The following is a 25,953-nucleotide window of genomic DNA, read 5'->3' on the forward strand; positions in this document are numbered from 1 at the left end:
CAGAGACACAGGTTCATTAGCAACCTCTGCTGCTGCCATTTGTCCTCACAGATTCCTGCCTTGCTCCAAGTATGGCAGCGTGTGAAGGCAAGTGGGGCAGAATGCAGGCTGCTCCTCTCCTGTTCTAAGGTGAAGGGGGACACTTGAATAGGGGGTTCTACAAACTAAATAAGGGGAACTGAAAAGGACAAATGGCTAATGGAATGGCATCCTGAGACCTCCCATCTATTCCTTCTCTCTTTGACAGAAGTGACTGGTGGCACCTACAGTAGCTTTTCCACTTCAGGGCAGATGTTTCCTCTGGGTTGGACATGATCATAAACAGACAAATCAGAGATTCTGGGGTCACGTTTAAGAGACATTCATGATATCAGACCTTTTAGCGTTCTTTCTTGGAGGGTCAGAGGCTCAGAGAGACCTTCATGAGGTTCCGATCCTACCCAGGAGTCAAGTAAGAGGTAATTCATTGTCTGGGGTTGGAACTTTTTGAAGATGTAGCTATACACTTGATAGACATCCAGTGGGCCGGGTGGTAGTGGCACATGCCTTTAATCCCAGCACTCGGGAGACAGAGCCAGGCGGATCTCTGTGAGTTCAAGGCCAGCCTGGTCTATAGAGTGAGATCCAGGACAGGCACCAAAGCTACACAGAGAAACCCTGTCTCACAAACAAAGCAAAACAAAACAAACAAACAAACAAAAAATAGACACCGAGGAGCTTTTCCAGTGCTATATGTGACTAGCCCATGTTCCTCATACAAACCCAGTGAACTCATTGGTTCAACAAGCTGGACTTGGATGGGAATATTTTCTTTGGTTTGTCTTATCAAAGTGTGTAGATATTTATTTTCCTTTCCCCAGGGCATCACACAATATCCATGTCTTTCTTCAGAGTCAGATTTTGGGCCACATAATTTGGTGTGGTATGCAGTGAGGCATACACACTACCCTCCATTCTGAATCTGTGTGTAGTTATAAACTCGGGTTTAGTGTAACATATTTCAGAAGCCAGCTTTCTTTTTGAAGTTACCATTTTCCCAAGTTTGATCTCCACTACAAAATAAGTATAACTGTATTATAGTCATATTAACTTCAGATAGTTGTTAGAGGATCAAATGAAAATATTTTAAAACCTAAAAGTTAGGTACGGTGTGTCTATATCATCCCCTCCCAGAACACTCAAGAAACACTGTGGGAAAGGGAGTAGAAAAATTGTGAAAACAGAGGTCAGGGTCATTGGGGTGAAACAACCTCTTCTGGATATAACAGAATCGCCGCACTCAAGAACTCACCACAGCTGGGATTGTACCTGCACGAGACAAAGCTAGTCAACACTCCAGTGTGAATGGAGGCTCATGCAACCTGCTGCCCTTAGCTGAGGAGCTGTTGGCTGCTGATGGCTTTTCTTTAGGAACCTGGCTTGTTGTGGACTATTCCTTTACGCTGTGTGAAGATTTGTCACTATGATTGGTTTAATAAAAAGCTAACTGGCCAATAGCTAGGCAGGATTTCTAGGCATGGAGAATGCCAGGAAGAAGAAGGGAGAGTAGGTGGGAGACATGGAGGAAGCATGACACGTCGGAGATGAGGTAACAAGTCACGAGTCATATGGCAACATGTAAACTAATAGAAATGGGTTGATTTAAGTTATAAGAGCTAGTAAGAAGCAAGCCTAAGCCATAGGCCAAGCTTTCATAATTCATAAGATGTCTTTGTGCGGGCATTTTGAGGCTGGCAGGCAGGACAGAAAAATCTGCCTACAGTGCATACTGGTAGAGTGACCATGCTCAAGTAGCTGGCCCCATATCCATGTGCATATGGGCAGTACTAATCAGATTCAGTAGATTATTGAAAAATAAAAGGGGACATTGTGTGGGGAGGGGCCCTGAGAAGAGTTGGAGAGGAGGAATAAAAGATGAATATGATCAAAATGCATTGTATAGCTGCATGAAATTCTCAAAGAATAAATTTAAAACATTGCATTTTAAAAGTGATGTAACATGTAAAGTGTGGGGGTTTTAGATACAGTAGTGACCTACCAACAACTGGTTCAACAGCTGGGTTAGCCTACTTTGATGCCTGCTGCTGATGTTTAAGCAGGACAAAGTGTGGGCTTAGCTCAGGCCTGAGAATCACGTTGTTTGCTTGAGTATTGGTCTGTCACAACATGGAATGGTGTGAACTGTGGAGCAGGTTATGTAAGTGATCTTTTATGTAACCGTCTCTCCATCTGAAGAAGGACAGCAACAATGCTGACCTCACAAGACTGTTGACAAACTTAGAAAGAGAACACATTTAAACACTTAGAACAATGCCCAGAACATGCTCAACCTGCAACAAAAATATTAGAAATTATGATATTGATAAAGGGGAAACGAAGGAGACAATATAAATGATGACAGAGTGATGAATCCTCTTTCAGTCCTCTCCCTTTCTTTCTCTGTCTCTCTCCCCCCTCCCTCCTACTTCATTTTTCACTTTTTTATAATGTCTCACTCTGTAGCCCATGCTGGCCTTGAACTCATGACATTACTTCTTCAGTATCTTAGGTGCAGGGATTACAAGCATGAGCCATCGTGTCTACCTTCAGACTTCTCTTTTATGCAGAGGTAGGATTGAACCATTTTAGCAGCTGCTGTTTTTCAGATGACACCCAGTTGTCTCTCAAGGCACAGAGCTGCTAGCTCCCTGCTTGACAATTCAGGCATGCCAAATGATCCCGGGACCCCTTACTGCCGTTCACATGATGACAATGAAGTAGAGCTCCCATCAAAGAGTTCTTATAGCCATGACAACATGTGCAACTCTACTCTACTGAGGATGTCATTTCCATGACAACACCTGAATGACCCAAATTAAGAGGCCTTGGGAAGTGCCAGAAAGAGAAGATGTGTCAACACTGAGGAATTCAGCCATTCAAGGGCAGAGCAGGGCGGTCAGTGGATCCACTCAGCAGCAGAGCTAAAGCAAGCAAAATGATGTCTAAAAATACACTCATGTGAAGCTCACCAAGGTGCTCTGAGCTCTGAAGAGCTGTGGGTCCTGGAAGGATATATGCAAAAAGATGGAGCCATACTTTCCAGTCTTTGTGCCTTACACAATCCATTCTACTCACCTAGGGGGCTTCAATTCTCAAGAGAAGAGTGGTTCTAGGGTAATATAGACAATGTCAGTAGAATCATTAAGGCTTTGAGAAAACCTTTTTGCATGGAGAATCAGAAAGTCACCTCCAAGCTAGAAGTAGGTATCTATGGTGTAGCAATAGGAGTTTCTTCTGAGTTGGTCAGATGCTATCACTCTCTGTATGTAGAGATTATCTACCTCCTTCTGGGCAGACCTAGCCATCTGGGCATGTGGTACCAAGACAGTAGAGATATCTGTAGAACTCCCAGGACATAATGTACAGAGCTGAAATATTTACCCTAAATCCTAAACTCTCTGACTAAAGCAGGATTTGGACCATGTTTGTCCACACTATTGTATATTTGCTTTGGCCTTCTCTTAGCCCTCCCATTTTCCAAACTAGGGATCTCAGGCAGGAGGATATCCAGTCTTGGCTCCAAAGGGAGATTTTGACTTAAAACAAGTAAACAAAAATCAAGAAGACTTCACATATATAGTCATCTGTGGACCAGAACAGATAGCTTCCCAAGGCTGGCTCTGGCTTTGACGAAAGATGGATTGGATATCCCTGCTCCATGTGAACATATGATTGGGCAGGGGGTGTTAATGGGTGGAAACTTTGAGAACTTCTTCCCTGGTCCCAAAGGATATTGGGATATGAACAGAAACCTAACCATGTCCCTATGCCCCTTGCCAAAAGTCATTTCACACTTCAACCGGCATTTCAGGCAGTGCTAACAGCTATCCATCCCTGGTGATCCTCATTGGGGTTGGCAGCACACACTCTCATATCTAAATGACCTAGTTGCAGAGAGAGCCTATTGCATTTGCAACAGAGTAACTTTACCTATAAATCCCAAGATCCCCTAAAGGTCTCCTTGGGTGTTGCTTCATTGGTGACCAAACATACTCTATGTTCCATAAATAAAAGTCAAAAGTTTTATTTCACTAAATAAAGGAGAGAGGCTGAGGAAGAAGCCACATAATTATACAGAATAATGACCAGAAAGCATCCAGGGATTCCAGGTGCCAGACTAGAGTCTGGAAAAAAAGATTCTTGAACTCACAGTCCCTTCCAGCTCCTGATCCTTATTCTGATGTACGTTATTAAAAGACTTCCAACTAAACTTCACCTCACCTCCTTCAGTCCATTTTTTCCCTTTTAAATCACTGAATTATCTGTTGACAGTTTCCCAATTTTCATTTCTATTAATTAACTAATTAATTTCATATATTTGTTTATTTTAAATTCTTGAGAATTTCATACCTGAGTACTCTATTTGTACCTCTAGGGCTAGGGTCTTGTGAGGTGGCTGTTGCTTTGATCAGAACCATTCTTCCTTCCTTCCTTCCTTTTTTTCTTCCTTTCTTTCTTTCTTTCTTTCTTTCTTTCTTTCTTTCTTTCTTTTTTTGGTTTTTCAAAACAGGGTTTCTCTGTGTAGCTTTGCACCTTTCCTGGATCTCACTCTGTAGATCAGGTTCTCACTCTGTAGACAAGGCTGGCCTCGAACTCACAAAGATCCGCTTGCCTCTGCCTCCCGAGTGCTGGTAAAGGCGTGTGCCACCACCGCCTGGCCCAGAACCACTCTTTCAATGACTCCAGTCTGAGTTTTGCCAATTCTGTTTTTACTTCAATCAACTTGAAGGAGTGTTTCATGTCTCCCTCTAGGAAGCCTTCTTCATTTGGCTTGCACATTTCTCTCCCATGTTTCCTGTCGCTTCCTCTCAGCAGTCTTTGCTGGAGGCCCCTCTCCTTTCCCTGGTACCTAAATACTGGAATGCAGCTTGTTGGGGTCAGCACACAGGTCCCCTGTGTCAACTCTGCCTCCAAATACAATTGCCGTATTTATGAGTGCAGTCTGCCACCTGGCATCCCCTGGTTGTTGCCTAGTCATTATTCTGGGTAATTATGTAGCTTCTCTTTTAGTGTCGCCCCTTTTGAGATGAAATAAAAATTAGCCAAGCTTGGCTTTTACTTACTGAGTGTCTAGTTTTTTGGGTTTTTTTTAGTTCCCATGCCCAGGTATAAGGCACATATTCAATTAACGCATCTATTTATATATCTAAAGCACTAAACTATATATTTACTAGTCACTATTGGCACAGGTTACACATCTGTGCCACTCTTGATCTCTACCTCTTTCTCACCACCCCCGAGCCATCAGTGGGCTTCAGCTCTGTTCTTAGAACATAGTCAAGATTAAAACAGTCTCACCATTTTCAATCCTACCTTTTGTCCACACTATCATTTTTAAGCTCCTCTAATTAAAGCCTACCATTTCTCTCTGTCAACATTCTTGCTCTCCATGTGTATTAAACACACCCCTGACTCAAGACTTGGCAGTCCAAGGCCGGGCAGTGGTGGCGCACGCCTTTAATCCCAGCACTCGGGAGGCAGAGCCAGGCAGATCTCTGTGAGTTCGAGGCCAGCCTGGGCTACCAAGTGAGTTCCAGGAGAGGCGCAAAGCTACACAGAGAAACCCTGTCTCGAAAAACCAAAAAAAAAAAAAAAAAAAAAAAAAAAAAAAGACTTGGCAGTCCCTAAAACCTCTGTGTAGAGGAGTGGTACTCAACCTTCCCAATGCTTCAACCCTGTAATACAGTTCTTCATGTTGAGGTGATCCCCAACCATAAAATTATTTCGCTGCTACTTCATAACTGTAATATTTCTATGGTTATGATTTGTAATGTAAATATCTGATATGCAGGAGAACTAATATGTGAGCCCTATGGGTTGCAACCCATAGTGGGTTGAGAACCACTAGTCTAGAAGAACAAAGTTTATATTCCCATAATGACCCACTTCGTGGGGATACCGTAGGCCTTTCTTGTGTTCTGTCTTTTAGTGCTCTAATGAGGTTCCAGAACCAATCCCTCTTACTTATTTTGGTTATATTTTTCTCCTTGCCCTCGCTTTTCTGACACCAGGGTACACAGTTTTTTGTTTGTTTCTGTTTTTTTTTTTTTTTTAATTGGCTAGTGTCTCTTCCTTTACTCTATAGCCTCTAGGAGCCAACGCTGTGCTCAGTGCTCAGTCTGTAGCATCTAGATGCGCACAGGCATGCTTCAGTACTCAATCCCTGAAGAACACATTCAACTGCCTCTCTCTGTGTGGCATACCATTTCTGCTCAATCTAATAACTCCCTCTTCTCTACAAACATAAGGCTCAAGTTGTTATAGTACTTTAAAAAAAGAGTAGCCAAGGGTATGGAAAGCTGGATCAGCAATTGAAAAATCAAATGCACTTGCTTTTCTAGCAGAGGACCTGAGTTTAGCTCCTAGCTAAACTCAGACAAGGACCTACCTGTGGCCACATGGAATAAATCTGAACAGAACCCCAAGCCTCCCAAACAGGCAACAAAGAAGGCTAAACCAAAACTTTAGGGAGACCTTTGCAGCTAAGCCCCTACCTTACCCTACTCATATTTAACCCATGACTAGTTTCTAGCAGTTATCTTACATGTCTCTAAAAACTTGCCTCAACTCTCCATTCTTGCTGTTTCATGACCTTGAACTTCAAAAGACTTCTCTAAAGGGCAATCTTGCTGGCCAACAAGAAGACTTTAACCTACCTAATGCTACCGTCCTACTTTCGGGCCCTTCTGGTGGACATAGGGCTAGGTTGAAATCAATAGGGTGGAATTCATAAGTCTTGCATGGGGGTTCCTGCTACTATAGCCAACACAGCTCATCTCTGACTGGAACACATAACACTTAAGTCGCCCATCCCCACAATCGTCAGTGCCCAGCAGCCCCTTCACTGCCATAAAGCAGACACCTTTTCCTCCTGACTAGGCTCACACTTCTAACTTTTGGCCATCTTCCACGTTCCCCCAAAGAATACCCACTCTCTAAGTTAAATGCTCAGTTACACACTCTGCCTCCAGACATTCCCTGCTACCTTGATGCTGAACTTGGCGATTTGCTGAGATCTCTTTCTTCTATGTAGCTTTATCAAGAAATGCCTGGGTTGTTCCTTTTGGCATCCAGAGGCTAGGATTATTGCCTTTCTCACTCCATAAGATGGCTTGAAGGCCTTCCTTCTTCACCTCTCACAATCACCTGTTCTGTTAGAACTCTTGCTCTCCAGGCATGTCCCCTCCACTCTTCTTCTCACTCTCCCATGATGCATTGAAGGCGCTGACACTGGGTCACAGTCATACTTCCTGCAACCTTCGGCCATTGTAACTGCAGTGCTCCCTTTGGCGACCTACCTGGTACCTGCACTTCCAGTTACTTCTTCAGTTTCTCCGTGGGCCTTCTCCGTTGTCTAAGCTGTAACTACCCTTGTCATTAGCCCACACTTGTCGTTCTCTCTAACCCAATAATGCTGATTGCGTGACTTGTGACTCAAAGTATGTGTGTTTCCAGTTTGCTTGCTTAGACATCACTTTTGCCTATAGCTCAATCTACAACACACATTTACTCTGTTCTCTTCTTTGCTAAACTATCAGTTATTTAATATGAACGTAATTTCAACATCAAGCCAAGCATTGATGCATATGGTGAGATGCCAGGAAAAAACACTCTCTTTGCCCACAATAAGCCTGGGGAAGGGCAGTATTAAACAAGCCCTCTATAGTCACATGACTTTCTGACCATGGCTGAGCACATCAGTATAGGCACTCATTGTTGCTGTTTCAGAAGTGAAGCTGCTGTAGCGACCAAAGTCTTTCTCAATTCAACTTTTAAAAGAGTAGCTCTTTAAAGATGCCATCCCATCCTACCTTAAGTCTATCACACCAACATGTAGATCATTTCTTTGTGTCTCATCATAACAGTTTTGCAGCAATTAAGACACGGTACATTATAAGGATTACCTATCTGAGGTTCCTTCTATATCTTGCCTACTAGCGTAGAAGGTCAATGTGGCCTTGGCTATGATCTGATTTGTCTACTCGAATATCTCCAATGCTAAGAGAGAGCTTGCCTTTCACACAGTAGGAATGTTATTATATAAATCCTCACTATGTGGCATAAGTTGTTACGTTATTCACTATGGGGCTCAGGCTGACCACGAACTCTTATTTCTCCTATCTTAGCTTCCCAGGTTCTGGACTATAGAAATGTGCCATTATGCTGAACTCAATAAGAAATTCTTGAATGAGTAGGTTAATTAATTAACATTATTTCACCAAAGATTTCCCGAGAGGCAACATAGACACTACCTTCTGTAATTAATTTTTTTCCTAGAATGGTGTATTATGTGGTAAATAAATAAATTGAGGAGAAAGCCTTTTGTCTCTCTCATGCAGGTCAATGGCCAAATATTTATAACCAAGGTTACTCCAGTGAGATATTCAAGAAAGCGACATGAAGTGACAAAGAATTCAGAGAGGAGCACGGGCCTCCTGGGCTGCAGCTCAGCTAAGCAGCAGAATCCTGACTCTGTTGTGGGGGAACCACCAATACGAAGTTGTTCTTTTCAACCCTGGGTCAAAAAAAGAGGAAAGGAATTTGCATTTTAGAGATGGGGAGCGGTGAACAGAGAAGATCCGATCACTGTTGTGGGGAACACGAGGGGTAAGATGATCCATCTCGGATAAGGAAGGGTGCATGTGCCGGGCTCAGGGCTGCAGGGCAGTGGACGGGCTATGCTTGCAGTAAGATCTATGGAACCCATATAACCATGCCAAGAGGCTGGAGCCCCTACAATAGGAGCCGAATTGCTGTTCTTCTCAGTTCCTTCTGCCTGTTCTGGTTCTGGTAAAAAAAAAAAAAAAAAAAAAAAAGCATTTTCTACTACTAGGAAGATGAAGTATGCCAAAACCCACAAGACACATAATGAAGTGGAATGAAGTCAGATAATGAAAAACACACCCTGGAATCTGGCAATTTCTTTTCATATCTAAAGCTGTTAAAGTGTAAAACAACCTAATAATAACAATCAAAGCAGAAGGCATACCGTTGTGGGAGTAAATGATAGTATTTAACATAAGGGAAAAATAAATCAAGTCAGAGTGCGGCCCCATCAATCCTGTGAATCAGGACCGTCTGGGTTTATGTATGGGGAGGCAGGCTAGGATGGCATAAGACACACACAAGCAGACTCAGCTAGAGAAGACGGGGGAGAGAGGCCACAGCTGCATGCTCAGGGCTCTGTCCTTTGCTCGGAGATATTCACACCATTTAAAAGAGTCTGAGGTCCCATGAGAGGGATGGAAATGGCCCAGGGTTATTGAGCTTGAGCATCTGGATCCATCTGGGTAAGGTGAGGGGAAAAAGTAGATTTGTAGGTAGGCAGAAAGACTACCAAATTTGATTTGATTTGAATGTTGCCTTAGCTATATAATTATTTCTAAAGCCTAAATCCCTGTGTTTGGTTCTAAAATAAAAGGGATGCCTATGGGTTGGGGGTAGTAGCTATGAGAATTTGGTAGTGACAGCTTGTGTCAAGTGAATAACTGGCACACCACAGCAGTGGATCTCAAACCTGAGCAGGCTTCACAATTGCCCAGAGAGTATGGAAACCCAGCCCCTTGGGCACACCTTCAGAGCATTGATTCAGTAGGTCTGGAGTATGGACAGGGCACAACTGGCTTTAGCAGTCGTCCAGGGTCTATTATGAGAACCAACACCTTAGTCCAATGTCTGTATTCTGGATACACACTGCCTTGAATTGAATCTAACCAATATGGGGCTGCCGACCTTGTCCCACTGGTTTGACCTTCATAAGCCTCATTTAAATGAGAAAAGATAATATGCTTTCTTTTAGTGGAGCGGGCTAATAATAAAACCTGTCTCTCACTGTTGTCGTGAAGAACAGACACCTTGTGTGAATGGATAGAAGCAAGCCTAGCACATTTTTAAGCATCCACAAACTGCTAGTGGTTGTTATTATTGAATGATGAAAAGTCTGTATGTTATGTAGACTCTAGGAAAAAATGTAGTCATTAGAGGTCAAGAAAAGATTCAGGATCCCTATCTGGCCCTTCACGATCCATGAGAGAAGCAATCCAAGATCCCAAGACGATGCCTATAGCCATGGACTGCTTTGAATCCTATGTTATATAGGTTTCTTCCTTATACACACACATCCATGACAAAGTTTAATTTACAAATTGGGCAGAATGAGAGACTTAAATGATAACAATGTAGATCCACTTTAACGGTATACTGTAACAAAATCAATAAGAGAGCAACCCCTTGATCAAAGCATCTTACTGTGCTGTGCTCATCCTCCCCTAGCAGTGATGTAGAGTAATGTGTGATGGGATAAAGTGATGTGTGACACAGAAACTGTCAGGTTAAGATAACTGACCATCTTCCTTGTACACAAGAACAGTGACACCACAATGGTTGATCTTGCAACCAGAGGGCCACTGAGTGACTAACAGGCAGGTAGTATATACATGGCTATGGTTGACAAAGAAAAGATTAATGTCTCAGGCAGAACAAGTCTAGATGGCATGAGGCTTGGTCATACTACTCAGAATGATAGTCAGTTTAAACTTACACCTGCTTATTTCTGGAGTTTTCCATTAATATTTTCAAACCACAGTTGACTTCAAATAAGCCAAACCACAGAAAGGGAGGCTACTGATTAGGGAGGACTACTGCACAAAGTCAGCCCTGTACACATGAAGACCTAATGAAAAGGGCATTGTGATTGCCAGTACTTGGCAAATCCTAGCCATCAACTCCTAAGCCTTTATTGGTCTAATGAGACCCTTTTCATGGCCCAACTGGTGCTGATTATCATGTGAGTCTGTTCAGAAGTGGTCCTCCTTCCTGTAGGGGTCTCCATTTAAACTAGACTTCTCATCTTAGTGAGCCATGCTGATTGGCATCTGTGGGAAAGATGATTCAATCTCCTTGCTTTTGTTTCTTTATTTGTTCCATTAAAAAACAGTTCTGCTTGGTAACGGTCACTAAGCACCAGCATAAATAGCCAAAGACTCAGGAGAGGGTGGGGGAGTGCACTGTTAGCGGTGTCTGAATTCAGCAGACATCTGATTCTACAACATTTTTCAAGGGTTTTTAAATAATTGGGTAAAACCACAAACAGCGCCTGTGGTGTGCACTCCTGCCCTTGGTTTCTAGACTGAGGCATGATTGCATATGTTCTCAATTCAGGCACATTGAACTCATTAATTTCTCCACTAGTCTTTTTGTGATTTTTCTCTTCTTTGAAGTAGAAGGTTGCACAGATAAGATTGCTTTAAATCAGACTATAAATATTAAACTTACAAAAACCCTTATTGACAGTGGCAAACTTTACCCTAACCGTGTCTGTCTGGCTATAAATTTATAGTTAAAAGGAATTATGGAGTTAAAGAGTAATCTATAAATGTCTCCCTCTATTTTTTTCTTCCCCACCTTGGTTTTCATGCCTGTGTTCAAACCATTTGATGAATGAGTTTCTGGATCACTTTCCCCTCTACATGTGAGGGAGGTGGTGCCACAGTTTGGTATTCATCACAATATATGACCCTCTCTATGCATCAGAACCAATACTGTATATTCCACAGTGCTTTGAACAAATCTTCTCTAATGATACATCTTTTTCTTCTCTGACCACCGTTGACCACTGTAATGTCTGTTTCAATAGTAAATTCCTGGTCTTTCTGGAGTAGCTACTTAGGGTATCATGGGAATTTCGACAAAGGATCTATGTTTATTGGGAAGTGATGAAGCATGAAGGAGATGCCAATTAATTACTTTTAAATAGTATTCATTTTGGCAACTGAATAATTCCACATTTTAGAGAAGGTATTTGAATGATATCACCTTGTGTTGTCCCGTGAGTGAAAGTACTGAAGAAGGGGCTAATCAAGGACATAAAAGCTAACCATGGGGTATTTATCATATTATATGTTGGCCAATTATGGAGCATTGATGATACTATGTGTTGAGTAACCATGAGGCATTGATGATACTATGTGTTGTGGTGGAGACAGGTGTTTTACATTGGTAAACCTGTCCCAGCCATGCTGGCAGTATATTGTTATCTCTATGTCCCAGAGGATTAGTCTTAAGACTTAATGTTGGGGGTACAAATCAGGGTAGAGGACAGGATCTTTTCTTAGATATCTCTCTAGTTGACTTGGAAGTCCTGATATGGTTATCACTCAAAAACAATGAAAAGATGATGGAGATGCAGCTAAGTGGTAGCAGTCTAGCATGCATAAGTTCTAAGTTCTAACCTTGATAATGGAAAAAAAAAGTCCTACAACCATGGAGATAAGGGCACATTTCCAATATTCGAGGTCTATGAGATAGCCCAGTATGTAAACAGAGATTGCCACCAAGCTTGACAACCTGATATGAGATCCACGTAGTCAAAGAAGTTGCCCTTTGACCTCTACATGTGTTCAATGGCACTCACACACCACACACACACACACACACACACACACACGGACTCTCTCTCACACACACACATACACAATGACATAATAATAAAATAATTTAAATTATACAAATAAATGAGGCTCTGGTATCCTCAGTCACTGAGATTTGATTTTTGTTTTAAATTATATCAAAAAAAGGTTTATTTTTATTTTTGCCTTTGTTTGAGACAGAGTTTCACTTTATAAATAACCCTAGCTAACTCAGTATGTCATCTAAGCTTGCTTCAACATTGTGATGATCTTCCTGTTTCTGCCACGCATGTTTCTGGGGTTGTAGGCGTGTACATCCATGCCAGATGGTATTGCCAGCACCGTATACTCCCTCACCCCACCATCTCTTGCAGTGCTGCTGGCGCAGGCATTGGAGATAAAACAAAAGGACATAAGTAGGCAAGGACTGCTGTGGGACTCCATGACCTAATAGATAACTTTTTGGGTGACTGGAGAAAAGCCATCATCGCTGATTGGAAATGTGTGAAACTGCTCAAAGATCCCAAAGAAAGGGGTGCGCTCTGACTTGGGAGTGTCGTCAGAGGCTTTCAAACTAGTATCTTGATCTCAAAGCAAGAACAGGACTCTTGAGTAAAAGGGTGATGTAAGGAGAGAAGAAGGCATGGGACATAGAGAGGACTTCCTGTACGTGCTGGCTTGTCGATGTTGTTGGTTTGACAGTGCTGTATATACTAATGGGGAGGGGCCAGCTCATGAAAACTCTATGTACCATTCCAAAAACAGGAATTAATGGAGAAAAGAAATAGAGCTTCAGACATGGTAGCCAGTGCCCAGCATGGCCCAGCCAGTGAGAAGTAAGTGACAACTTTCTCCAGCTGGATCTGCCCAGTTGTGACAACTGTCTCAAACAACTTAACCCCTTCTTTCACAGAAATGAATTCATCTTGTATAGCCAAAGCCTCAGAGAAGGGAAAGATACCCCAGACAATGTCTCCATCCATATCAGAAGAGCCTACTGTAGAATGCACAAGGCCCAGTGTACTTCACACTTGCCCTTAGCAAGCAGATACATGGGATAGATGCCCAGGGTACCCGCATACCCATTTTGGGGACAAAGTCACAAACAAAGCCTCCTTCTTCTAATTACTTCCCTAGATTCTGATTCTCCACGAGAAGACAGGCAGAAGGCTGGCAGCTCTCAGCAGATCCCCCAGGCAGAGAGCTGTCCTGACAAGTAGCAAGAAGACTAAACACCAATTCTTTCCTTCTTTCCCCAGTCCTTCTTTCTCAGAGACTTGGGTTACTTTATGGCTTTTTGGTACAGCTATGCCTGAAAGGCTAATCACTAAATATCCCCGCTTTGGTCACTACAAAAACGATTTACAGGGTGCATTGAATAATAACAAGTCAACTCAACCAAAAAGAGCCTCCAAGAGTAGCCCAGAAGCATGGTATAGAGTCATCCCCTACCATCTCTCTGTCTCATGCTGGGTGGGTGCCATGTCCGAGGAAGGTGAAGCCTTTAGCTCGCTCCCTCAGCTCCTCTCTGCTGGGAACTTTTTCGTCTGCCATCCTAATGATCCCCATGCCACACAGGCCCTGATGCTGGTGCTGACAGGGTGCTCATTAGTGCCAGGGTGCTGCAGTCAGCCGATGGCATGCCAGAGCTCCACTCCTGACACTTTTTCACAGAGCTGTCACAGAGTCATAGAGCCTGCCAGCTCTGGTTGAACTCAAGCTGTGATACCTCCAGTGCCAATTAATGCGTCAGTGTCCTGCTTGGCTGGGGAGGAGGCCTTGTCAGTGCTAACAAATGGGAAACCAGGCAAGCCAGTGGTCCAGAAAGGGGAGAGGGGGTGTGGCTCAGGACACTAGCAAGGATAAGAACCCATGCTAAGGGTCACTTTGCCCTCACCAGCTTGTAGACTTTAAAATTTTTCAGAAATAAGGGCTACCGCTTGTCCACTAGGGTTTCTCAAGCACAGAAAGGAAGATCTGACTGCAGGGAAAAACTGCTGACCGGGATGCAGAAGTTGCAATAAGAGGTTTTCTTTATTTGAAACTCACTGGACACACATCTACTCTCACTCTACCCTAATATCTTTATGCACCCCTGAGACAAAGGTTGACTTTCCTGTCTACTTCTATTTATACACCAAGAATGAGGAAATGGGGAATGGGAAAGGCAGGAGGGAGGGATGGATTTAAAATAATAATTTTCTTTTATCCACTAATTAACTGCTTTTGTTTTGCTCAATCTGAGAGGACCAGCACATTTTCATATATATATTCTACTATCCTCCTTTTTTCCTTTAGGAAACAGTACTTGGGAGTCACATATAAGAGAGTTGAAAGCCAGTTGTCCCAGAAGGGCAAGATGAAGAATATGTTCCAGAAACACACATCTCAGCCGAGTGGTGGGTACCAAGGACACAAGTACATCAGACATCCCACCATCCAAGCCACTATGTGCCTTCTCAAGTTCTGTGAAAGTGAACTTGAAGAGCAGCCTCTCCTTTTAGCCTAAGTTGAACCCCCCACCACAGCTGGTTCCTTGTAGGGGCTTCAGGAAGGCTTGGGAGAGCCTGGGAAGGCTAATGAAAATGTCCTGGAGCTTCAACAAGGGTTCTGTCTGAGGAAGATGCCAGATCCCTGCTGTAAACATCACAATGGAGGAGAATTCTCAAGAGTAAGCCTGGGGCATTGCACTGGGAGAGGAGACGTGCCCCTTTGGAGCAATGGCAAACAGCAGCACTATACACCAAGTCAACAGTATACTCTGAGCGGTATCTAGGTCCCAGGCAGTGTGCTTGCAGTAAAGAATGAAAAAAAAAAGTGAGACACAGACCTCGATCTCTAAGAACTTTTGAAACAGGGATGGATGATACACATGACCAGGTATGGGACATCTCTGCTCCATGGACTTCCTCAGTACTTCTTCCTTTGTCTTAGTGTGAGGTTCTTTGGGTGTCTTAGATGAGGATGTAACTAACTACCTAAGAGTTTTAGTGGAAGAAAGGTGGTGAAAGCAGGTGCCTGTGGAAGACTCTCATTAGATGCTCAATGGTTCTTGGTTCCAAAAGGTGTAATTCCTAATTGGATTCACGTCTTTACCAGAGCTTACAATAGACTGCCAGGAATATGACGGGGTAGGAGTCCTAGCTGTTTCTCTAAAGCTTGGACACCTCAATGAAATCTGGTACCAGGGCTATGAGAACACATTTCTGTGAAGAACAGGGTCTACTTTGGATATTTTCAGGATGTATTGAAAGAGAACCTATTTCTGAATACTCAGAGAAAACTCAGGGATAAGACAGTTTTAAAGCACATTCTTTCAGGCCTACGTAAAGACAAAGGACAAACACAGACTCCTGAGCAGGAAGCAGCCTTGAAGGCGATCTTGGTTTGCCTGATGCTGCGGGTGCCCAGACAGACCCTCATGAGGACTTTGACCTGGGCTTTCATGGAGTTAGCTGCAGCTCCTTTTTGGGAGTCATACAATGGGAACAATTCCTCCTGAAAAGATGAGGGCCCATGCAAGTATAGACAATAAGTGTACATCCCCGAAATGTGTGCAGAGTGAGGACAGCTATCTAGAAAACTGTGCACCTTTTCCTTGAATTCTAGGAGTGGTAAGTCATGAGGAGGAAATAGAAAAGGCATGACACCATAAATAAAATAGGAAAAGCTACTTTGCACAAAGAATGGATGTGCCAAAAGGCAGCTTGGGAGGCCCTATATTACTCTCCATCCTGCCTGTGGGCATCTGGCATTTCCTCTACCTGATGAATGGCATGGACAGGCCTTTTGACCATTTTATCTACCAGACATCCACTCCTATATCAACATGCAGGGACCTTCCTAAAAGAACTGTCCACATTTCTATATTCCCTTTCCACACAGAAGATGGCCATGGCTGGAAGTACTTGTTCTACAGAGGTTATGAGATTATTGTGAGCTGCACTGGATGGCTTCTGATAAACAACACTAGGCATTTTCAAAACTGCACAAAACCAGCAGTTCGGTCTAGAGGGAGAGAACGCAATGAAGTCATCAGATGGCCCCAAGTGCCTGGATCAGCTATTCTTTGGGGAGAGTTTCGCATCTATGTAAAAATGATTTGACTGAGACATGATCTGTCTTCACCACTGGGACAAAAGATGACAACTGCTCACTGCCTTTGGAGACTCAGCAAAGGTGTGACTCATTCTCTCAGGAGCCCCAAGCCTGTCCTAGTTTATTTAAAAGAAGCACTTTCTTGGAAACATTTAGTGGGTACAGACGGAGGCCTGACTGCTAAGGGTCTCTAGCTTCAGCTCAGATTTGGCAGCAGCTCAGTGACATCTCTGATCTCCAAAGAATCATCACCGGGAACACTGGTCCCCAGTGAGTCTGGAGGTGATTAGCTACAGCTTGGCATATCTCATCAGTCTGAAAGTGGGACGGCTAATCTGGGCCCCAGATCTGGACAAAGCCGTTCATCTAAATTACTCTAATCTGCAGGTAGATTCTGATCAGCCTGCTCCTCTCCCCTTGATCCATCTTCTGTTTCCATAGCAGCTAAAACCTCAGGAAAGTGGCAGCATCTGGCCCCGGCTCAGGTGAAAATCTCCTAGGGAAGTGAATTAACTCCACAGCTATAAAAGGAGGAACAAAGGACCCCCAAAATACAGCAGAAGCAGCATCAAATAAAAGTAGAAGAGGAAGAAAGGGTTGGAGAGAAGGAGAGAAGGAGGAGAATAAAATGAAATCATGGCAGAAATACTTAAGAGATAGTAAGTAAAATGGGAGAACCAAAAAGTGTAGGGGAGGTGTAGGCATAACAGGATTGGACAGCAGAAGCTATCTGGAGGAGAAAGGGCAGAAAACTTCAATACAATGACAAAAGAGCTGACTAGCCAGGGATGGGACTGAGAAGGGGCATCAAACTAGAGACGGAGTCTCTTGGAATAGGTAAAGCAAGTCTACCCCAGGTGATAAATGTTCTGCAGTCTTGAAAGGCAGACTGGCCCGGCATCTCATAGCACTGGGGACTTGGTGACATTAAACTGTGATGAATGGGGTATATAGACTTGAAAAGCCCACACATTTAGGTATCCCCACCTTTACAAGTGTCCAAGGTCCATTTTCCATCACTAATGAACTCACGCACAGCTGAAGTCTCCTTCCAGACTTGAGCTGGTCCACACAGAAAGCCATTTCAAAAGGAGAGACTGACCAAAATGCAAAACATCCTCCCTGCCCTCTTTCTTCACAGGGATAGCATCAGGAATGATGGGCAAAGAGCTCCCTGGAGTTCAGGACAAATACAACTGAACATGTCGCAACTCTGAGATCATCTGTCATGGTACACTGTCACAGTTTGAGAGGAAATTCCATATTTGAGGCTGTTATAGTCCAACACTGATTTTATTTTAATGTGATTATGAAGGCACTACCACCTTTAGGAATAGAGGACTTATGTTCCAGTGAAGGACCTGGGAACAGGCAGTCCGTAGTTACTGGGCCTTCTGGGGATGCCCTTGTAAAAACAGCTAATCTGTCTGGCCCAGTGGTGATGGCCCTTCCGGGGACAGCCTAGATCCAACAATGAACTACTGGGTTGATATATAGGGTCAGCACCATGATCTTAGGAGAAGACAAAATAGAAGGACCATTGTACTTCAGAAGTGTGACACAGACATCTGAAATGTTCCCATGGACCACATCATCGCTCATCATCTCCTCCCACCCAAACTTGCCTCCTTCCCTTTTCCTCTACAGAAGACAATCCCAAGAGCACCCCAAATAACTTTCCTTCCCATCACTCTCCTCAGAGTCTGCTCTGGAGGTACACAGCCTGTAACAAGCAGAAAGCCTCTACAAGAGTGCCTTTTGGGATCCTTAACCTTGTCCTGCCTAGCGATATATACAAGCCTTCATCAGTCCACACATATGCGTAAATATTCATGTGTGTAAATTCGTATGTAATTACATACATCAGCCAGTGATCAGCAACAGATCTGAAGACTTCTATCAATGCCTTTGCTCATGTGTTAGTATTTCTTAACTAAACTCATTGTCATTAATCAATGTACACCACTCCGTTTTCTCAACCTTAACCAGTACTTGTTACTCAGTCATCTGTCTTGTGAGAATATAAGTTCACAAGAACAGAAATTTGTTAGTTTGGGGTTTTTTGCTAATTCCCCCAGTGCCTAGAATAGTCTGGATGATTGCACTTTCTACAAATATTTGGGAATGAATGAAGTGATATTATGTGCCTTGAGAACAAATAAAAGCTACCTTAATGATAAGTGACATCTTGTCAAATCCTAAAGGTTCAAAGCACAAGTCACCCAATTTGGTCTTCAGAACATCTGAATATTTTGGCAACATACAGTTTGCAATTCAGCCACATATTATATTATATTTGTTATTTAGGAAATATCCGAAGGGAAAACAAAACAGCAAAACCACAAAAACAGCTAATGACCAGATTTTTGGCAACGCTGAGGAAGCACTGACAGAGAAATTTCTTGTTAGGAATATGGCATTTAGAGCTCTCATCTGTCATTATGTGTTTGTATTTCCTATCTCTTCAAATACCAGCTGGACAATGTCACCAACACAGCACTTCAATCATCACTCTCAATGGGACAAGTTCACACAGAATATCTTCACCACTATTTCACTCAGACTCTAGCAGAATTCATCTCAATGAGATTGCAAACATATACCCAGGTACACCTTCTGAGATTGTCATAGCTATGGCCACTGTGCACAGAACATTCATATCTACAGAGTCATGAGCTGAATTCAGAGTACCAGAATCTTAGATCCCTTTGGACTCAGTAGCCAGTACCACAACCTCCTATCCATGTCAAACAAGATTCCTATTATCTCTCTTGAGCTGCTGCTCTTACCTTTGGGAGAAATATGTCTCCAGGTTACTGTAGGCTCCGGTCTACCTGTGGCTATGCAAGTGAGGCTGATGTTGTTCCCTTCATTAATGGAGATATCTGAAGAAATCTCTACAATTTTGGGAGATACTGTGGAGACAAAACAGATAAAAGGAAGATAAAAATCCTGCTGACAAAAAATCTCTTCATTGTCTTAAAGTAGAACCTAACAGAAGAGCCCAAAGATTGAAACATATGGACTATACTTGTAAAAGATGAAAAATCAGAAGAATTACCTTAAACATGAAAAAAAAATCTTACCTTGGATTTAGTTTCCAAATTAAACACAAATACAAAGTCCAGAGGGAGACCAACTGCTCTGCAATGCTGCAGTACCCTTCCCAACTACCTTCTGTCTCCACTTACACCGCCCTACCACAGACACACCTCCAACACAGGTCCATGAGTCACTCTCCTTGAATTCAGAGTTGGCTTTATGTAATGCAGTTCTTAACATAGCACATATCTACATAAATAGCTTGGATTCTCCCTGTTGCCTACCTGACATAACCAGGTCCCTAGGCCAGCATGGGAGGACATTCAGAATTGAGCATCAACTAACTTCCCCCAGGCATCTCTAGTGACCCCCACAGCCACTCACCCTTGCTTTGTTCCCAACATACCATGCCCTTTCTGGTCATCACAGAGGATCTATATTCTTCCTTATATCCTTTGTAGAAATCCTTTAAGGCCAAGGCCATCATTATTTCCCTTACCATCTACCTGTCCCACTTAACAACTCATATCCAGTTCTGCCTCTTCACCTGTGTTTCCAGAACATACTAGACACAGATAGTTGGGCACTCATATCAGTGAGCTATGCTCACGTGACCCCTCTCCTGCAAATAAGGGGAGTATTCCCTCAAATGCCTAAAGTTGGGGAGACTCTTGCTTCCTTGGCTTCTATATTGGAGCCTGGCTTCCCTTGAAGGCTGTGTGCTGTTGTGCTCTTCCCACTGTATTTCCAGGAGAAGCTCCCTGTAGCCTGGTCAAGCACTGGCTTACATACCCTATCTCATGCTGGAACCTGCAACAGAAGTTCATTCTTGCTATACATCTAAACCCACTTCTGCACTGTCTGCTTTACCATATACAACGTGATACTGGATTCTCCATGTGGCCCCTCATTTGTCTAATCTGTCAAATGGTCTGACTTTAAGAAGATGAAGTAACAGTGTTATTTGCTGAGCCCCTAAAGTCTAATCATACATGGAATCATCCCACCACATTATACCTCATTGCTTGGAGTCACTCATTCACTCATCTATGCATTTTTGGATAGGCTGAGCCTGAAGCATATCTTCCTCATATAAAGGTATCCACAGTAGAAGTCCAACAAGTATTTCTAGCATCCATACTCCTGCTGGACACTTTCATCTGGGAAAGGAATATGATGAAGGCATCTCCTCCCAGCTTTTTTCCTTGTTCTCCCTTCTCCATCATCTTCTCCCATTCATGTCCCACACTCCAGCCGTGTAGTCAACTCATGGCTCCCAAGCGTGTGCTGTGTTTTGTCCCCTTATCTTCTATCCTGCGGCTGCTGTGTGTGCTCAGCTGCTTTTCTCAGATGGTACCCCAACTGGATGAGTTTCCACCCCTTCTATTTCCATGCAAGGTCTTAAAGATGAGCTTTTCTCATCATTTAATTTTATGTTTTCAAGCGCAAAGTGTCTTTCATACAGTAAGCAAAATCAATCATTATTGGACTTAAATCTACATTGAATTTCAGGTTAAAAGGCTGTGTGTGTGTGTGTGTGTGTGTGTGTGCGTGTGTGTGTCCATTCCTGCACATTAAGCTAGAAATAAAGAATAAATAAGACAGAAATAAAGCAATGGGATGGGAGACTCATTGCTCCACAGTCTAGGATGTTTAAGATCTGACATTATAATTTGTAGTTGATCATTAAAATCCAGAGTGTGCCTGTCAGGATAGAAAGGTAATAGATATGGTGGTAACTGGGCATTTGATTTGCACACTCCTTGACATAGACATTTCTAAATTCTCTTAGTTCTACAGTTCAACAGAACTCTTGAAGATGTAAAAAACTTTGATGTATTTTACTCACAGAACCTTATCTACAGCATTTCCTTCTGGTGAACTCTTGGCCCAACACATCAGCCTGGTCCCCGCCCCTGCCCAGCTTTGGCACGCATGCAGCCTCCCTTGCTTCTTGGAACACAGACTGCCTGCAGAGTGTCTACGCTGGCCTTGCAGACATTGCTTAAATGGTGCAGGTAAGTAATTTATTGATCTGTAAAGCACTCCGAGATTCTCTGCAAGGGATTATGTCACACCAACGCCACGCAATAAAATAAAAAAAAAATGATGGACTTTGTGAACACAGGGTGATTTAGGGGTTGTAGTTGGAAGTGTACGTAAAGTACATTTTAAGTGGAAATCAGGCTGGGTAATGAATTATTCTTGCTTTGGAAGGCTGACTGGGAGTTCATTTTCCTGGCTTCCTACATGATAGCTAATCTGCTAATCATACACTGGAGAACAATGGACAGTCCCCAAGTGGCATGGAAGGTGGAGTGGGCCAGAGCTGTCAGCACAGTAAGTATATTAAATGAGACAATCACACCTCATGCTTAGAAGAATCATCTAGAATCATCTCCTCCCCCACCCCTATCATTTACACCTGGAAGGTATCCAACTCATGAAGGAGACGTTGGAGAAGTGCTTGCCACCTCCCCTTGCCAGCCTAACAGCAGAGCTTGAAGGAGGCACACTGCCTTGGATGGATCCAAAGGAGCTTGGTATGGGGCTCAGGTGACAACAGGCATGACCACAGTGATGAGAGCTAAATCAATGAGTGCAGATGTTCTGGAGTGGAAAGTATCGCATTCTAGGTGGCAACTTATAGCACACTGTCATCTTTAAGATTAAATTAGAGGCTCAGAGCACACCCTTGACATGAGGCCTTGAGTTCTAGCCTCAGCACCTCCCTGAAAAATTAAATTGAGCTGGCAAGGAAACACTATGATTTTAGCTAATTCCTGTTCATAAGAAAGACTTGGGAAAGTAAGAGATAGGCTCTCTGTATTTCAGTTTCCATGGATACTTTCTGTATCTCACTTCCCTTAATGCAGGCTGTTAGAGACATACCAGGATTGCTTTGTTTGCTTGTATTTATTCATTCACCCATTCATTCATTCTCTTGTCAATATTCATGAGTCACTCTCCATATGCCAGCATTGTGCTAAGCACTAAGAACATAAAGTCCTTGTCCCTAAGGATAATGTAATCTAAAAATATAAAACAGACAGACGAGTCCAACCTTTAATGTAATGTGACATAGAAGGATTCATCAAACGCTGTGGGAGCACAGAAGTCAGATGCCTAAGCTTGACTGTAGGTGGGTGTTGCATGACCCTTTTGGGACATGTGACAGCTATGTTAGATTTTAGGGGCTGAGTAAAAGTTTATCAAGTCTGGGATAGAGATGAGGGGAAGATTGTTAAGCAATCTTAAGGTAGCATAAGAAACGCACCATTAGTGAGATTATTTTTGTGCCTATATATAATCAACCACTATCGGAAGAGATTCTTCTTTAGCAGCTGTGCCAAAAGGCACAACATGCTTGTGAATATATACTCTATACACAATTGGGTATTAGGTATTTTATGACATGCAAAATTATACCAGTCTTGTTAGCTCTCCATGTACTTTCAATTTGTTTGTGGGAAACAATGCTTTAAAAACATTCTATTGAGTTGAAGGATGAAGCAAAATGTACCAGAAAATTGTGTGTGATTCTGAAATGAAGGATGCATATGATAAGTGCTGTGAGCTAGAAAAAGGGATGACCATGGTGAATGGGAGTGTCAGCGATGATTTTACCCCACATTAGCATCTGCTATGGATAGCAACAAACAAGAAAGAATCATGCATTGAGACAAAAGTGGGGCTGTACTACAGGGACCAGAAATACACTCGTACAGATGAGTTAGCAAAAAAGTCCATGTGGTACATAAACATACATCTACCAGCAGAAGGCAGTGTCCCACAAGGCTCCAGATCCTGGGACTCCTGGGCCACTGTCCTCATCTATAAAGGGGAACCAGTAATTCTGTGGATTCTGGCATATGTGAGGTTCTTCAGGGACTGAAGAAACAACTTCTGAAATGACCTGAGAGCACTTCCTGGAAACATGAGACATTCAATAAGTGAGTTTATTTGTTGCACATGGTTGGCAAACTGTGCAGTGTCAAAACAGAATGGACAGTCAATAGATTTCATAAGAATCAATGAAAAAGGGATACAAGATCAATGAGGTACCAGGGAGCCAGATTGCAGAGCAGTCTGGAGGGTTAGGTTTGGGACTGTTAATTTCAATAGGCTACGGCAAGTATTTGATTTAAAAAAAAAAAAGGAATGGCATAATTTTAAAATTTTATTTTAGGAAGAAGAATCTGTTAACCATGTGTCAGAATGGAACTGGGATAAATTGGAATTAGAGAAATCTATTTACATGAGCGATATTCAAAGCCTGGATTGAACTGTTAGCTCTGCAGAGAGAAGGAAAGGGGTGAATTGGAGAGCAATGCCAAGGAGCGCACATGGAACATAATGATAGCCTGGAAAGGGGGAGGGGTCTCAGAGAAGCAATTGGCTTCGTGGAGAACTTTAGCTAGCGTCCTTCTGATTAAAACATGCTGATGGGAAAGATGCTGGGGGACAACCAGGCAGAAGCATCCTGTTACCAGTTGGAGTCACATGACCAAAGGGGCCAAGAGCACAGCTGAGAAGTAAACTGGGGAGAGCTGAGAACAAGTGCCGCAAATCGCATCTGCTGAACCTCAACGGTGCCTCACAAAGGGGTGTCATTTTCTTCACACGTGTATACTTGATGACTGATGGCATTTGAGGTCTGAATCTAAAATATACTAATTATACCAACAGAAAGACTAAGAAATATTTGGGATGTATTTAGGAAGAAAGACAGAAGTCGGGTGAACCATATTCAGAGGATAAAATTCCACATTCAATATATTTTATTAAGGTTTCATCTGGCTATTACTGAATTCTAATTCAAATATGTAAATAATTAAATAAGGTAATTATTAAAACAGTATTCTGAGGAACTTTCCTATTCCTAGTTTAGCTTACAGTGCCCAGGTGTTGAGTTTTAATAATTATGTCATTAATAAATAGCAATTTGCTGTTTTTAGCACACAGTAGATATCCTATTAAATCCAAATTAAGATGCTTTATTAAGCACTGTGCAGTCCTGTGGGGCTGAGAATGCACATAAATGCCTCGACCAGGTACTTCCCAGGATGCATGCAGATCTATGCCTCCCAGATGGCTTCCATTGCTGCCAGAGGCACTTCTCTTTGCTCACTAGTGAAGGTCTAGGATGCCCAAAACTACTCAGGACAGTGTTCAAGGCTGGAACTTCTTTTCTGCTGTGTCCTAGGGACTTCTGACTTCACAGTGTTAAAAGACCAAGTCCAGGGTGCCAGGCACCTTTTTGGCATATAGACTCCACAGAGATACTCAGGCCGTGATAATAGCCTGTTTTGCAAAGTGTGCAGTGTTGATGGGAAGCTATTACGGATGCAGCCACTGTATGCCAGGCAAATCCTACTGAAAAGCTGCTTTGCTTAGAAATGGGTCAGCCTGTGGGGCAAGATATGGAACTATGTTTCCCCAATCCAGACAGAAACAGTGATAAGTCAGCCAAGAACATGCAGTAAACTTTTTTAGCCTAGAAGTCCCTCCATGAAATGCACCCTACTTCTCTCCTAGCCTCACCCCAAGTACCCTCTTTGTCTGCTGCCTCCTCTAGTCCTAAAGTACATTCAACCCTTCCTGATTCAAAGGTCCCTCCAAGATTTCCTATTCTCCTTCACATAGCTTGTTTACCTTAGCCTTTACATCTTCATTCCTCAAAGAAGTCTTCCTTGGTCATCTTTTCTAAGATAGAGTCTCCGCTTTGGATTAATTGTTCCATGATAATTGTATCTCCATTTACTTTGTGGTGCTGGAGGATTGATTTCACTGCCTTTAGGATGATAGGCCATTATTCTACCACAGAGCTGGTCTCTTCAAATGGAAATGCCAGCTCTACTGGTTGTCTTGTTCACTGAATTGCTCAGTACATGCCATCATGTCCAGCAAACTTTATGTTCATGTTTCACAGATACATTTTGGATGAATGGGCATTTTTGCAAGGCTGAGCAGAAATGTGAACAAATGAAAGTCACTGCATATCCTCAAGGTCTATGTGTGTATACAGCAATGATGATAGTCACCAATTTTCAAATACTTGCTGTGCAAGTGGTGAAATACGTATCACTGACATAATTACACACACACACACACACACACACACACACACACACACAAATGTTTCTCTGTAATTAATCCAGTGAATAGGTATTATTTTGAATCATCGTGACAATTTTGAAGTGTTTCCTATGATACAAGGCTTTTACCATTGACATCAATAAACCCCAGGTAAATGGGAACTCCTTATTCACCTGATTATGAGATAAAAATGAGGATAGGGGTGGGGTCTAGGAAATTATTCAAGGACATACAACTGAAATTTGCAGTGTGGTGTGGGAGTTCTAGT

At 42.8% G+C, this 25,953-nt stretch overlaps 1 protein-coding gene and 1 long non-coding RNA gene across 3 annotated transcripts in view; one reads left to right on the forward strand and one right to left on the reverse strand.

The window, feature by feature from the left end:
* LOC131914830 (uncharacterized) lies at positions 1–24,263 on the forward strand. The gene is made up of 5 exons (XR_009380192.1): positions 1–129; positions 14,745–15,326; positions 21,438–21,604; positions 21,804–21,926; positions 23,776–24,263. It is a non-coding gene; the product is annotated as an uncharacterized LOC131914830 (long non-coding RNA).
* Positions 1–25,953, reverse strand: part of Ntm (neurotrimin) — a 421,328-nt gene that overhangs the window by 104,293 nt on the left and 291,082 nt on the right. For both annotated transcript variants that reach the window (XM_059267549.1, XM_059267550.1), the window contains exon 3: positions 19,334–19,459. In XM_059267549.1, the coding sequence (XP_059123532.1) occupies positions 19,334–19,459 (126 nt within the window). The remainder of the gene's footprint in view (positions 1–19,333; positions 19,460–25,953) is intronic.

The sequence above is a fragment of the Peromyscus eremicus genome, chromosome 7, assembly GCF_949786415.1.
Source record: "Peromyscus eremicus chromosome 7, PerEre_H2_v1, whole genome shotgun sequence".
Classification (NCBI taxonomy): domain Eukaryota; kingdom Metazoa; phylum Chordata; class Mammalia; order Rodentia; family Cricetidae; genus Peromyscus; species Peromyscus eremicus.